We start from the raw sequence: 16764 nt of genomic DNA, 5'->3' as shown, positions 1-16764 counted from the left end.
CGGGGAGGACTTCAACTCCATCAGGGAGAAGAAAGGGGAGTCCATGCAGCTGGGATGGACCTGTGTTTCTCCGGAATGCCAGCTGCATTTTTGCCTCTGTCTGTGCTAATACTGTGAATCGCCTATGCCACTGTCTTCAAAATCCCCCAGTGCCCTGTCCATGTCTGACTACTTCTGTAGAGAGCCCCCAATCTCATGTATGCCCAAGTGTTCCAGAGGAATATCATGACTTAGGGAGATTTTTATTATGGAGAAGGCCACCAAATTACCATCACCATTGGGACCGTTCCATAGACTTACTGCCCAATGACATACTTCCAAAATGCCAAGCCTCTCTCTATCCCAGAAAACCAATCCATGTAGGATTAAATAGAAGAAGCCCAGGCAGCCGGCTACATATGACCGCCCCCTTTCCCCCACCTCTGCGAGGTTCTTATTTGTAGAGAAGATGGATGGAGGATTCGACCTTGCATTGAGTATCAGGGCCTCAACACCATTACAGTGGTCTATCATTACCCGCTCCCACCAGTCCCAGGCACATTAAAACAGCTTTGAGAGGCACAAATCTTCATGAAATTGGATTTGAGAAGTGCTTACAATTTAATTTGGATGAAAAAGGGAGATGAATGGAAAGCTGCCTTCTACACCACCAGATGGCATTATGAGTACATTGTAATGCCTTATGACCTGACTGACATGCTCGCTGTTTCTCAGGCATTCTTCAATAAAATATTCAGAGACTTACACAACCTCTACATCATAGTTTACATTGATGACATCCTCATTTACCCAGCCAACCTATAAGACCAGAATGCACTTTCCGCATTTGTCTCCTCCATCACCAATTCTATCGAAATGCAGAAAAATGCAAAGTACAAAGGACTGTCATGTTCTTGGGATATGTCATCACTCAGGAAGAAGTGGAGATGGACCTAAGCAAGGTGTGGGTGGTCACTAAATGGCCTCTGCCTATGACTGTGAACTACAACACTTCCTGGGGTTTGCAAGCTTTTTTTTATTGTTGATCCATTTGAAACTACAGTTTTGTGGGGTCCCCTATTACCACCCTCCTGTGAGGAAACCCCAAAAAGCTCCTCTGGACAGAAACTGCTAAAACAGCCTTTGAGATGCTAAATTCCTGTTTTACTACAGTCCCCATCCTCAGACATCCAAACCCTAATGTGTCTTTTGTTGTAGAAGTGGATGCCTCTAGCTGCCTAATCTGGGCAGTCCTCTCCGAACAACAGGAAGAGCCCACAAAACTGTTCCCATGTGCCTTTTACTTATAAAAACTCACTCCAGCCTAGGCAAACTACAATGTGGGCAACCACAAACTATTATCTATTAAAGAAGCATTGACAGAATGACAACTGGATTTAGTTCAGGTAGTCATTGATCACAAAAACAGAATATATATATATATATATATATATATATATATATATATATATATATATATATATATATATATATATATATATATATAAATATAATGTGTGTGTGTACAGGGGTTGGACAATGAAACTGAAACGCCTGGTTTTAGACCACAATAATTCATTAGTATGGTGTAGGGCCTCCTTTTGCGGCCAATACAGCATCAATTTGTCTTGGGAATGACAAATACAAGTCCTGCACAGTGGCCAGAGTGATTTTGAGCCATTCAAATAGTGGCCAGGTCACTACGTGATGCTGGTGGAGGAAAACGTTTCCTGACCCGCTCCTCCAAAACACCCCAAAGTGGCTCAATAATATTTAGATCTGGTGACTGTGCAGACCATGGGAGATGTTCAACTTGACTTTCATGTTCATCAAACCACTCTGTCACCAGTCTTGCTGTGTGTATTGGTGCATTATCATCCTGATACACGGCACCACCTACAGGATACAATGTTTGAACCACTGGGTGCACATGGTCCTCCAGAATGGTTCGGTAGTCCTTGGCAGTGATGCGCCCATCCAGCACAAGTATTGGGCCTAGGGAATGCCATGATATTGCAGCCCAAACCATCACTGATCCACCCCCATGCTTCACTCTGGGCATGCAACAGTCTGGGTGTTACGCTTCTTTGGGGCTTCACACCGTAACTCTCCCGGATGTGGGAAAGACAGTGAAGGTGGACTCATCAGAGAACAATACATGTTTCACATTGTCCACAGCCCAAGATTTTCACTGCTGGCACCATTGAAACTGATGTTTAGCATTGGCACAAGTGACCAAAGGTTTGGCTATAGCAGCCTGGCCATGTACATTGACCCTGTGGAGCTCCCGCCGGACAGTTTTGGTGGAAACAGGAGAGTTGAGGTGGACATTTAATTCTGCAGTGAGTTGGGCAGCTGTGGTTTTATGTTTTTTGGATACAATCCGGGTTAGCACCCGGACATCCCTTTCAGACAGCTTCCTCTTGTGTCCACAGTTACTCCTGTTGGATGTGGTTCGTCCTTCTTGGTGGTATGCTGACATTACCCTGGATACCGTGGCTCTTGATACATCACAAAGACTTGCTGTCTTAGTCACAGATGCACCAGCGAGACGTGCACCAACAATTTGTCCTCTTTTGAACTCTGATATGTCTCCCATAATGTTGTGTGCATTGCAATATTTTAAGCAAAACTGTGCTATTACTCTGCTAATTAAACCTTCACACTCTGCTCTTACTGGTGGAATGTGCAATCAATGAAGATTGGCCACCAGGCTGGTCAAATTTAGCCATGAAACCTCCAACACTAAATTGGCCAGTGTTTCACTTTCATTGTCCAATTGTTCATTGTCCAACATATATATATATACATACATATATATATATATATATATATATATATGTTCACCCTCTTTGTCACCCGCTTTCGATTCACAGTGACATACCGACCAGGGTCAAAGAAAAGGAAAGTGGTTAGTAGTACGACGATACAAGATTTTTAATTGAGTGCTAGAGGAGTAAAGTGTAATGGTGTAAGAGCTAGTCTAAGTGCAATTCTTTCTTTTTTTTTACAGTGGGAACAAGTTAGGGGTTAATTAATTGTTCATAGATATGGTGGCAGTTTTTTTTTTTTTTTTAAAGTTTACAGCTACAGTTTACAGCCCATTTCTTTGTGTGTACTATTGTTCTGTTTTGTGTATTTATTGCCTTGTAATCATCTCACACTTTTGTGTATTGCACTTCATGTAGTCCTGTGTATTATTATATGTTGAAATGGTGAAGTATGGCAAAGTTGTTCCAAAGTATACAAGAAAAATAGAGGAATAACAATTAAAATCCACTTGACCCATGTAGGTTTTTCTGTCTCAAGATATAAATATATTTAAAATGAGTTCTCTCTATACCAGCCACTTTAGTCTTATTCCTTTGTATAACATGGATGGTGAGATGGTGTTTCCTATTTCCTGCCAGCATATTTCTACTTCTATATTTCTATTTTTCATATTTAAACAAAAGACTATTACAAATTTGTTTCCACCCTTCTATATTTCTGAGTATTGTTTTCCTGATACACTGAAATTTATGTTCTGAACTTGGTTGGACCAAATATAAAAGCATTGATTTAGGTTTACTGCAGATGGAGAAACAAAATAATATTAAGAATAAGCACATAAAAGCCACCATCCCAAGATGTCAACAAGGCATGTGAGAGTGGCATGTCATTCCCTACCATCAGTAATACCCAGGGTCATATAAGACATAATACCCTTCAAGATTCCCTTCATACTTTTTCAGTCACTTACAACAGTATTATACTTCCTTGTTGACCATACCTTTTATTGGGGAAGGACCATGAAGAGCACGGGAGATGTACAGGTATGTACAGTGGCCTGGTGTGCCCATCCACAGTGGTAATGGATGGGTAGCAAAGGCTGATTGATGTGTTGTTGGCATTGTTGATGTTAGCATTGGAACCTGAGGAGGAATAGCTGCTTGGTGTGAAGGTAGAGTCCACTAATTTCTCACGAGATGGAGACTTGCCCTCTCCAGGGCTGCCTGACTTGCTGATGTGCAGTGGCCGCTGACTGGTGAAGGATTGGGGGAAATCGGTGCAGTCATCACTCTGATGATAATAGTTGATGTGGTTTCTAAAGAAACCATCTGACCGCTGTGCAGAGAACAACAGACTTGATCACCACACTGTAAATAAACAGCCACACCACAAACCTACATGAATTATCAATCAATAACAAAATAGCCAGATTCTCCTTCACTTTATATTAACGGTACATTTGCTGTAATAAGGAGAGAAAATAGTTTTTTTCTACAGCATAGCAATTTTTTACCACTTTGCAGTGACATGTCTGAGGAACATTTAGCCCCATTGCTTGATGCTATCACCACTATGTTTCACCACTGGTATTATGTTCTTTTTGAAATATACTATCTTTTATTGCACCAAACCATCTGAAATGGGTAAAGGCTTCCATCTAGCCATGCTACACCATAGCTCAGACATGCATAGTCACATGCATGGAAGTGACCTTTAGTTGCAAAAATTCCTGCAGTTACTTGAATGTTGCTGTAGGCCACTTGGCAGCTCCCTGACATGTTTTCTTCTTGTCCTTTCATCTATTTTGACTAATAACTGAGTGAGCAGTATGTAAAGGAAGATCTAGGTGACATAAACATAAATAATCCCCTATAATCAGAGAAAAGGAATCCCCAATGTGGTGAATGGGCAACAATTTGGCAGCACAGTCACAAAACCAAAGCTAGCGCTCACCCACAGGTTTGCCATTCCTCTCTGATTTCAGTGTTAAACAGGTCTGCCCTTCTTAGCTCTCATTTTTGTAGAATACACAGCTGAGAGTTCTAGAACAGGGCTAGTTAATCTATAAAAATCCAAGAACTGAGGCCAGGAAGCACAGTAACAGGTTAACTGACCATCTGCTAGCTACCATGAGGTGTCACATACTGTAGGCTCCACCATAGTAAAATGATCTTTGTTGTCTGAGCTAATCATAAACAAAAACATAAGGAAAGTATTTAATGTACATGAGGTACAAATCTTACAATAAATAAAATAAGACTATAAATTAAAAACTAAAACTACATGTCAGTATTAAACCTTTACTTATCTCCAAGATCCTAGAAAAGGTTGTAGCTGAATAGCTAAACTGATACATGGCATGATACAGGAATAACATACATGATTTCATTTCAGTCATTACATTCTTTCAGTATTTCAGCAGCAGCACAGTACTGACAGCACTACAAGTTAAAGTCTTCCACTTATTCCTCTACCTGATACTAAAGAAGTGTAAGCATTGTACATATCTAGATTTGTGATCTTAGCTGAAGAAAGATTACAATGGATTGGTTGATTTATCATTATTTAATAAATATTCAGCTGTCATTTAATGAAAAAACCTCCTCTGTTTTCCAAGACATATAGCTATATCATTCAAGGGAGATGAATCAATGAATGTTTTCTCATCTTAGCAGGCCAGTTCCATAAGCTTTTGTGAGCACTGGGTTTAATCTTTGTCTGTTTAATCTAAAAAGTGACCTTGAGTGCAGGCTTATACCCTTCACTCCATGCTGCAAGGGGGTGGAAGTCTTCAATATTCAGTTGCAGTTCAGCAGGTGTTGCTCTAGCACCTCAGTAACCTCAAGTAATAAAGGCTACAGCATGGGACAGAGCTTTTATTTACAAAGCCCCACAGTTATTGAACAGTCTTCCAATTAGTGTTCAGGACTCAGACATAGTTTCAGTGTTTAAGTCCAGCCTGAAAACTCATTTATTAAGCCTTTTATGAATAGTTTTCTTAGGTATAGTTGCAGATATGAAGGTTTCGGTGTTTTGGTGAACTGGAATGTTTGGATGTTATCACTCTCAACCACTGAGGGTGGAGTTGTGGTTGGACACTTTTTTTGAAGCCCTCATGCCTGCATCACTTTCTTACTTCTCCAGACCCTCTCACTGATACAATAAGGAATTGGTGGACAGCGCTTGTTAGACAATTTTAGACAATCTGTCAACCACTGAGTGGAGGGCGGTGTGCCCGGCAGACAGAGGTAGGCCAGTGACAAAGTCCATAGGTTTTGAGAGCATACTTGAGGAGCTTGAGAGCAAGGAGAAGGCAGAGAAAGCTGGCTGGAGGAACCCTGGGTGTCTTCTGCTGTGCACAAACATGACAGGCAGCCATGGATGTCTTGGAAGTCCTGGATGTCTTTCTTGAATGATGACCAGAAAAATGCTACTGGAGGACTGACAGGGTGTGGACAATGCCAGGGTGACAAAACAGGTGGGAGCTGTGGAACCACTGGAGGATTTAAGACCGAAGATGATCAGGGACAATCAACTATTACTTTGCCAGGCAGGAGAGTGAGATGTGTCTTGCCTCTCCACAATATAGACATAGTCCATTTGCCCAGCACCTTTCCTTCTCAATTGGTGGCAGGTGACAATGACCGATCTCCATGGGCTTGGTGGAAGGTGGAAGAACTGAAACAGGAGTTGTTGGCGGTGGTGATGACGGCAGAGAAGAGTGTGTAGCTTGTCACAGACTGGGGTGCCAGGTGTGTTGGGGAGTACTCTCAGCTTGCCTTTATCATGTGCGACAGTTCATTCTGGTGGCAGCGGCAAGCCCACAGTAGAAATGACTTGTAAAATGCTGGCGTTCTATCTGCTGTCAACTGATTCCCAGCATTCAGACACAACTGATTCAGAGAGATACAAAAAATAATTATAATATAATAATTGGTAAAGATTTGCAGCCGTTTTGGGCTGATGTGGTGATGTGGGCTTTCGGCAGCTTATAAAAGTGCTCAAACCGCATTACACACTACCGACACAGCATTTTTTCCCGACCTCTACGAAAAAACGCGCAAAAAAAATTGAAAACACTTTGAAAACACTAAAGCACAAAGCCTTGCTCTAATAACAAATAGTTGGACCTCGGGGGCAACAGAGAGTTATCTCACAGTGACTGGTCATTACAGAGAGGATTGGGAATAAAGAGTGCCATCCTCCAAACCCATCTCCTGTAATAAAGTCATACAAGTGCTAATTTTTATATCTCACTATTTAAGGTCCACTTTCATTGTGTAAGTTGATTGTTGCATTCAAGTAAAATAGAGAATTGCAACTAAAACCAGTTTTTTTCTTCTTAACATACTTTTTCTGTCACCTAAGCAAAGAATAATGAAAAAAAAAACCATTTAATTTGCCAAGCCAACCGAACCGAACCGAACCAAAAACTGTGGGTAAAACTGCGATACGTATTGAACCGTGGGTTAACTGTATTGTTGCATCCCTAGTCCGTGTCCAGCACAGTACAGTTCTTTGTTGAGAACACAGTTCTCAGTTGTGTGTGTGTGTTGTGTGTGTGTCCATGACCAGCACAGTTCAGTTCTCTGTTGAGAACACAGTTCTCAGTTGTGTGTGCGTGCGTGTGTATGTTTCAGTGTCCAGCTCAGCTCAGTTCTCTGTTGAGATACCTGATTGCCTGAGGGAAGAAGCTGTTCAACAGCTTAGGTCGAATGCTTAGGTACCTCTTTCCAGATGGCAGAAGGCATCACTGCCTGGTTTGGGAATTAATCCGTCTCAGATCGCAAGACCCTGCAGCGGATAGTGAGGACAGCTGAAAAGATCATTGGAGTCTCTCTCCCCTCTATCACTGACATTTACACTACACACTGCATCCACAAAGCCAACAGCATTGTGGATGACCCCACACACCCCTCACACACACTCTTACACACCCCTCACACACACTCTTACACACCCCACACACCCCTCACACACACTCTTACACACCCCACATACCCCTCACACACACTCTTCACCCTCCTGCCGTCTGGAAAGAGGTACCGGAGCATTCAGGCCCTCACAACCAGACTGTTGAACAGCTTCTTCCCTCAACCCATCAGGCTCCTCAACACCCAGGACTGAACTGTACAAAACTCTCTCTCTCACACACACACACACACACACACTCACCTGTGTGAACAGACTCACAAAATAATGTTCATTACTTATTGCACTACCTCGACCTCCGTTATAATATTTCATCCGCTGCTACGTTTATCTCCATTTGCACTACTTCAACCGCTGCTACTGCATTTTTTCACAATACATACTGTCAGGCTATATATATATATATATATATATATATATATATATATATATATACACTATATTGCCAAAAGTATTCGCTCACCCATCCAAATAATCAGAATCAGGTGTTCCAATCACTTCCATGGCCACAGGTGTATAAAATCAAGCACCTAGGCATGCAGACTGTTTTTACAAACATTTGTGAAAGAATGGGTCGCTCTCAGGAGCTCAGTGAATTCCAGCGTGGAACTGTGATAGGATGCCACCTGTGCAACAAATCCAGTCGTGAAATTTCCTCGCTCCTAAATATTCCACAGTCAACTGTCAGCTGTATTATAAGAACGTGGAAGTGTTTGGGAACGACAGCAACTCAGCCACGAAGTGGTAGGCCACGTAAACTGACGGAGCGGGGTCAGCGGATGCTGAGGCGCATGGTGCGAAGAGGTCGCCAACTTTCTGCAGAGTCAATCGCTACAGACCTCCAAACTTCATGTGGCCTTCAGATTAGCTCAAGAACAGTGCGCAGAGAGCTTCATGGAATGGGTTTCCATGGCCGAGCAGCTGCATCCAAGCCATACATCACCAAGTGCAATGCAAAGCGTCGGATGCAGTGGTGTAAAGCACGCCGCCACTGGACTCTAGAGCAGTGGAGACGCGTTCTCTGGAGTGACGAATCGCGCTTCTCCATCTGGCAATCTGATGGACGAGTCTGGGTTTGGCGGTTGCCAGGAGAACGGTACTTGTCTGACTGCATTGTGCCAAGTGTAAAGTTTGGTGGAGGGGGGATTATGGTGTGGGGTTGTTTTTCAGGAGCTGGGCTTGGCCCCTTAGTTCCAGTGCAAGGAACTCTGAATGCTTCAGCATACCAAGACATTTTGGACAATTCCATGCTCCCAACTTTGTGGGAACAGTTTGGAGCTGGCCCCTTCCTCTTCCAACATGACTGTGCACCAGTGACCAAAGCAAGGTCCATAAAGACATGGATGACAGAGTCTGGTGTGGATGAACTTGACTGGCCTGCACAGAGTCCTGACCTCAACCCGATAGAACACCTTTGGGATGAATTAGAGCGGAGACTGAGAGCCAGGCCTTCTCATCCAACATCAGTGTGTGACCTCACAAATGCGCTTCTGGAAGAATGGTCAAAAATTCCCATAAACACACTCCTAAACCTTGTGGACAGCCTTCCCAGAAGAGTTGAAGCTGTTATAGCTGCAAAGGGTGGACCGACATCATATTGAACCCTATGGATTAGGAATGGGACGTCACTTAAGTTCATATGCGAGTCAAGGCAGGTGAGCGAATACTTTTAGCAATATAGTGTATATATATGTATATTATACTGCTCATAAAAAGTTAAAGATATTTGGTTTTGGGTGAAATTTATGGAAATGTAAAAATGAAATAATTCTTCTATCATGAAAGTAGGGCATTTAAGTAGAAGCTGCAATGGTGATTTCCTCATCTCAAACAATTTATTGAATCAAAAGCCAACAACAGTGGTGGGTATACCACAACAAAAAATCTCAATGTCTCAATAATCTGTCATGTCAAAGTCAAAAAAAGTCAAAGAAGCTTTATTGTCACTTCAACCATATATACAGTCTTATGCAAAAGTTTAGGCACCCCTTGATAAATAACAGATTTTGGTGATTTTTTAATTGAAAAGATGTTAACACAGTCTCTCTTGGAAATGGAAAAAATGCACAATATTTTCAGCAAACATTGATGCATAGTTACTTCTTATGCCATAAATTGAACAAAAATAAAAACATTATTATGGCACTGTGCAAAAGTTTGGGCACTCTAAGAGTTCCAGAGTCTCAGATTCTTTTTACAAGGTTTCAGACCTTAATCAGCTCGTTAGATCTGATGCATGGCACCAGCTGTCATTAGTAAATGCCAATTTCAAAGCTTTACAAATACTTTGACTCTTCAAACCTTGTGCACACACTTGCGGACACTCAACAACCATGGGTTCCTCTAAGCAGCTGTGTAAGACTCTGAAACTGAAAGTTATTGATGCCCACAATGCAGGAGAAGGCTACAAGAGGATAGCAAAGCGTTGTCAGCTTGCAGTTTCCACAGTGAGAAATGTAATTAAGAGTTGGCAGTTCAGGGGAACTGTGGAGGTCAAGATAAGATCTGGAAGACCAAGAAAACTCTCGGAGAGAACTGCTCGTATGCTGGTCAGAAAGACAAATCAAAACCCCCATTTCACTGCAAAAAACCTGCAGGAAGATTTAGCAGACTCAGGAGTGGTGGTGCACCGTTCCACTGTGCAGCGATGCTTGCACAGACAAGACCTTCATGGAAGAGTCAGCAGAAGAAAACCTTACCTGCGTCCCCATCATAAAATCCAACGTCAGAAGTATGCAACAGAACATCTACAGAAGCCTGATGCGTTTTGGAAACAAGTGCTGTGGACTGATGAAGTTAAAATAGAACTCTTTGGCCACAATCAGCAAAGGCTTGTTTGGAGAAAAAAAGGAGCAGCATTTCATGAAAAGAACACCTTGCCAACTATTAAGCATGGGGGTGGATCTATCATGCTTTGGGGTTGTGTTGCAGCCAGTGGCACAGGAAACATTGCACAGGTGGAGGGAAGAATGGATTCCACTAAATACCAGCAAATTCTGGAAGCAAACATCACACCATCTGTAAAAAAGCTGAAGCTGAAAAGAGGATGGCTTCTACAACAGGACAATGATCCTAAACATACCTCGAAATCCACTATGGAATACCTAAAGAGACGCAAGCTGAAGGTTTTGGAATGGCCATCACAGTCCCCTGATTTAAACATCATTGAAAATTTGTGGGTAGATCTTAAAAGAGCTGTGCATGCAAGACGACCAAAGAATATTACAGAACTAGAAGCCTTTTGCAAGGAAGAATGGGAGAAAATCCCAAGTACAAGAATTGAAAGACTTTTAGCTGGCTATAAAAAGCGTTTGCAAGCTGTGATATCTGCCAGAGGAGGTGTTACTAAGTACTGATTATGTAGGGTGCCCAAACTTTTGCACAGTGCCACAATAATGTTTTTATTTTTATCTTTGTTCAATTTATGGCATAAGAAGTAACTATGCATCAATGTTTGCTGAAAATATTGTGCATTTTTTCCATTTCCAAGAGAGACTGTGTTAACATCTTTTCAATTAAAAAATTACCAAAATCTGTTATTTATCAAGGGGTGCCTAAACTTTTGCATAAGACTGTAGCAGATGCAGTACACAGTGAAGTGAAACAACATTCCTCCTAGACCAGAGGTGCTACACAGAACACAGACAAAGTACAGTGACGCAGACAAACATAGAGCTATAACAGAGATAAAAAAAAAATTATACTTAAGGTGCAGTCTTTAAGAACTAGACAAGACAAAACAAGACAGGGCAGATAAACAACATATAGACCGACTTTGTGCAATGAACAAGACAATGTGCAAAGAACAGTGTATACAGTGACTGCAGATATTAAAGCGACACGTAAACAGGATTAATATAAATATATATATAAATGTAAAGTGGCATGTGCGTGCAAACAGGACAATTTAGTGTGTGTGTGTGTATGTGTCTGACTATGTCCAGCACAGTTCTTTTTTTTTTTTTTTTGGTGTGTGTTATGTGTGTGTGTCTGTGTCCAGCACAGTTCAGTTCTCCTCTGAGATCAGCTCTTGGATTTATGTGTGTGTGTGTGTGTCCAGTTCAGCTCAGTTCTCTGTTGAGATGACTGATTACCTGAGGGAAGAAACTGTTTAACAGTCTGGTTGTGCGGGTCCGAATGCTTCGGTACCTCTTACTGGATGGCAGAAGGGTGAAGAGTGTGTGTGAGGGGTGTGTGGGGTGTGTGGGATCATCCACAATGCTGTTAGCTTTGCAGATGCAGCGTGTGGAGTAAATGTCTGTGATACAGGGAAGGGAGACTCCGATGATCTTCTCAGCTGTCCTCACTATACGCTGAAGGGTCTTGCAGTCCGAGACGGTGCAATTCCCAAACCAGGCAGTGATGCAGCTGCTCAGGATGCTCTTGATGGTCCCTCTGTAGAAGGTGGTCAGGATGGGAGGTGGAAGATGAGCCTTCCTTAGCCTTCGCAGGAAATAGAGATGCTGCTGGGCTTTCCTGGTGATGGAGCTGGTGTTGAGTGACCAGGTGAGGTCCTCCAACCAGGTGAACACCAAGGAATCTGGTGCTCTTGACGATCTCCATGATGGACCCATCGATGTTTGGTGGAGAATGGTCACTCTTTGCTCTCCTAAAGTCAACAACCATCTCTTTAGTCTTGTCAACGTTCAGAGACAGGTTATTGACTTTACACCAGGCTGCTAGTTGTTGTACCTCCTCTCTATACACTGACTCATCGTTCTTGCTGATGAGACCCACCAAGGTCATGTGCCCTTGACCATCAATTACAGCTTGACAACAACGTCTCATGCTGTTCATGAGTCAACTTATTGCTGAGGCATGGCATTCCACTCTTCTTGAAGGGCGGCCCTCAGGTCATTGAGGTTCTGGGGTGCAGGGTTACGAGCCTCTACACGGCAACTCGGCTGATCCCAGAGGTTTGGGATTCAGGTCTGGAGAAAGTACAGTACCACTCCATTTGAGGTACCCCAGCCTCCAGCAGCCGTTCTCTAATGATGCGACCTCGATGAGCTGGAGCATTGTCGTCCATGAAGATGAAATTAGGCCTGTGTTGTTCATGCAGGGGCACAATGACTGGATTAATGTTATTCAGGTAGTATTGGCTTGTCACTGTACCATTCACAAGATGTAGGGCAGTACTGTATTGAGTAGACACACCTGCCCAGACTGTAACACCACACCACCACCAAAGGCTTGTCTGGTGACAACAGTGGCTGATGCATAGCACTCTCCTTGATGTCTCCAACATCGTTGGCGGCCATCATTTCTGCTCAACATGAATTGACTTTCATCAGAAAACAGCACTGAGGCCCACTGGTCCCTCGTCCAGCATAAATGCTCCCTGGCCAATGCAAAACGATGATGCCTGTGCCTGGTGGTGTGGTCAGGTACCCTTGCAGGTTTTGAATGGTCACCTGGGTGCCTCTCACCTCCCTTAATTGTGCCTGGAGTTGAGTGGCATTCATCATCCGGTTCTGCAGGGCACTGTGAAGCGGTCATCAACGTGGGATGTGGCCAAAGGAAATCCACTTCTATGCCTTTCTGTGACTCTTCCAGTCTCTCTGTATCTCTGTCGCAATCTGCTGATGACACTCTGTGACACTCTAAGCTCATTGGCCACTTCCCTCTGAGAACATCCTGTTTGATGCCTCGCAATGGCGAGGTACTGTTGATCAACTGTTAGGTGTCGTCTTGGTCTCATGATGTCAAAATGTGAACAGCATGATGAAGAGGACTGTTTAAATACCAATTCTAATGGAACCAGAAAATTTATTGGTGGATTCATGGATCAAACACCAGTTGTGAATTTTGCCGTTAAGCACCTTGTTAGAGAACAGCAAGTTCTGCAAAAAGTACTGAAACACTGAACAGTTGGACATGTGCATTCAAAAGTGTACAGAAGGTCAAATTAAGTTCACCTGTAAAGGTTATAGTGCATCTTAGGTGCATCCTGAAATTTCACCCGAAAGCCGAATATCCTCTCTCTTTCTCTGTTGAGCTATACATGCCACTCCCAAGCTCCCGGTGTTCTGAGTTCCCAGTGTGACTGCTTCTTCTTTCTGGACCTGCCTGATCCAGTTTCACCACTTAGGTCACTTGGTGGTGCACACTGTTGCTGGGGATAGATCTGTGTGGACATGACCCTTGGGACTGCCATGGATAGATTCACGTGGTTTGCTTGCTATCTTGGTATGCTTTATACCTAGGTCATATCAGGTGACATGTTAGGGATCGAAATACGCTCCATGCAGAGTTTCCACTAGTGTCCCAATACAGTCAAACATTGCTTAACGAGCACCTCCCATAACGAGTGATTCGCATAACAAGCAAAACAAGTTGTAAAAAAAATTACTTGCTTAATGAGCGATGTTTCGCATAATGAGTGACGATGAGACAATGTGAGGTGGCTTCTCTGCAATTAGTCTGTTTAGCATTCATTCCGCCATTATCTTAGTGTCACTTGTGATCGTACATTTTTCTAAACTTCTAGTCAGATGCATTACTTGTGATTTTTTTTTTTTGTGGAAAGTTTAATAACACTTGCAAGAATGTCCCCGAAGAAAAAGCCACGATAAGAAAAATCACTGTAGAAGTGAAATGTGAAATCATTGAGAAGCGAGAACAAGGTGCGAGCGTAGCTGACATAGCATGCCCATACAATCGGTCTACATGAACGATTTGCACTATTCTCAAGAACATGGACAAGATTAAGGAGATAGATGCTTCAAAGGGAGTGACAAGAATATCTACACAACGGCCACGTATTCTCAACGATGTTGAAAGGTTGCTTCTAATATGGATCAACAAGAAGCAAATGCAAGGTTTTGTATTAACGAGAACATCATTTGTGAGAAGGCGAAAGTGATTTTCACTGACCTTGTTAAGAAGATGCCAGGATCATCAACAGACAAAGAAGAAGCATTCAAGGCAAGCCGTGGGTGGTTCGAGAAGTTTAAGAGAAGAACCAGTATCCACAGCGTTGTGAGGCACGGCGAAGCAGCAACCTCTGACATAAATGCAGCAGTAAACTTCATCGACAACTTGAAAAAGCTTGTGGATTCTGAGGGTTACCTGTTGCAGTAGGTTTTTAATTGCGATGAGATGAGTCTCTTCTGGAAGAAGATGCCAAAGCGAACCTATATAACAGCAGAGGAGAATGCATTGCCTGGCCACAAGCCAACGAAAGACTGTCTCACACTGCTGTTTTGTGCCAATGCAAGTGGCGATTTGAAAGTTAAACCACTGCTCGTTTACCATTCAGAAAATCCACGAGCCTTTAAGAAGTGTAAAGTCCAGAAGATCAGGCTAAATGTGATGTGGAGGTCCAACAACAAGGCTTGGGTGACATGTGACCTTTCTACTAATTGGATCAATGAAGTGTTTGGTCCTTCTGTGAAAAAATATTTGCTTGAGATGAATCTGCAACTCTGTGTCTTCCTTGTTATGGACAACACTCCTGCCCCTCCTGCAGACCCAGATGATGACCTCCTTGAAAAATTGAAATTCATCAAGATTCAGTTCCTGCCTCCCAACACCACTCCTTTATTCCAGCCCATGGACCAGCAGGTCATTTCAAACTTTAAAAAGCTCTACACTAAAGTGCTTTTCTAGCATTGTCTTGAGGTGACTGAAGGGACCAATCTCACTCTCAGGCCTAGTCCACACAAACATGGGAGTTTTTCCTCCATTTTTAAAAAAAATCTTGTCTACATGAAAACGCAAAAACGCGGTCTGAAGTGTTGTCAAGAGCATGCCAAACCAACAGGTGGCAATATAATCTCAACTGTAAAGCCATGTTGGCCAATCAGAAGCCTGAGACGCCAACTTCACAAGCAGTGTTGCCAGATTGGGTGCATTTCTGCCCAATTGGGCTTCTTTTGGTCACGTCTCACCAGGAAAAAAATCATTGGGCGGGCTAGATTTTTATGCCAGAGGCAGGTTTTTATTTTTAACTATAATCATGATATTTTAATAATTTTCTATTAAAACACACTTTACAGTAAAGTGTAATATGTAATGTTGACGTTTTAATTATATGGTTCAGTTTAGCCAGTAAGGTTCAGGAGAGTCGTTGTTGTAATCGTTGTACTCATTAAGCCAATATCACAAAGTTATTAACTGTTATAACTGTTTGTTATTGTATTACTTATAGCAGTCTGCATTTTGGGCTGGTATTTTTTGAAATGGGTCGGTTTTAAGCTGTAGTTGAGTTAAGTCCAATCTGGCAACCCTGTTCACAAGCCAAAAATCTCCGGTTTCACTGTGTACACGATAACACTGCAACCTGAAAAACTTCACCCTGGCAGGAGTTTTCAAAAATGTTCGGTGTGACCTGATGCTGCGTTTGTGTGTAGACGAACGGCCGAACTGCATAAAAAAGGCTGCGGTTTTAAAAATACCTGCGTTCGTGTGGACAGGGCCTCAGAGAGCGTTGGAAAGACCACTTCCACATCGTTGCCTGCCTCAAGATGATTGACAAGGCATGGGAGTGGGTCACCAAGAGAACCTTTATGTCTCTTGGACAAAGCTTTGGCCGGACAGCGTTGTCGAATGCGACTTTGAGGGGTTTGAGCCAGTGCCTGTGGAGAGTGTAGTCGATGAGATTGTGTCTTTGGCCAAGACCATGGGGCTGGAGGTGGATAAAAACGACATCAATGAGCTTGTGGAAGAGCATAACCAGGAGCTGACCACCGAAGAGCTTATGGAGCTGCATTCTGTTCCACAGCAAGAAGTTGTGGAGGAGATTTTGTCAGGGGAGGAGGAGATAACAGCCTCAGCAGAGCAACAACCTTCCAGCACAATAAGGGAGATGCTGAAAGCATGGTAAACTGTTGCATCGTACATTGAGAAGCATCACCCTAATAAGGCAGTGGCTATGCGTGCTACAAATTTATTTAATGACAAAGTTGTGTCGCATTTTTGAAGTTTTGAAGCGTAGGCAAAAACAAATGTCTCTAAACAGCTTTCTAGTAAAAAAGGATGCTAAAGAAACTGCCAGTAGTACCAGTGATTCTAAAAGATTTAAAGCTAGTGAGTCAGTCGAGACTGCAGCGAGTGAAGAACAGTCTTCCTTGGTGGAAG

At 42.8% G+C, this 16764-nt stretch overlaps 1 protein-coding gene across 16 annotated transcripts in view; it reads right to left on the bottom strand.

Annotated features, from left to right (window-relative positions):
* The window catches only part of cacna1c (calcium channel, voltage-dependent, L type, alpha 1C subunit), a 181172-nt gene that overhangs the window by 20075 nt on the left and 144333 nt on the right, over positions 1-16764 (bottom strand). For all 16 annotated transcript variants that reach the window (XM_058417795.1, XM_058417797.1, XM_058417799.1 and 13 more), the window contains one exon: positions 3752-4086. In XM_058417795.1, coding sequence (XP_058273778.1) covers positions 3752-4086 — 335 coding nt within the window. The remainder of the gene's footprint in view (positions 1-3751; positions 4087-16764) is intronic.

This window comes from Hemibagrus wyckioides, linkage group LG19 (genome assembly GCF_019097595.1).
Source record: "Hemibagrus wyckioides isolate EC202008001 linkage group LG19, SWU_Hwy_1.0, whole genome shotgun sequence".
NCBI classification, from domain to species: Eukaryota; Metazoa; Chordata; class Actinopteri; order Siluriformes; family Bagridae; genus Hemibagrus; species Hemibagrus wyckioides.
The sequence above is the reverse complement of the archived record's forward strand: the minus strand, read 5'-3'. Positions and strand labels throughout refer to the sequence as shown.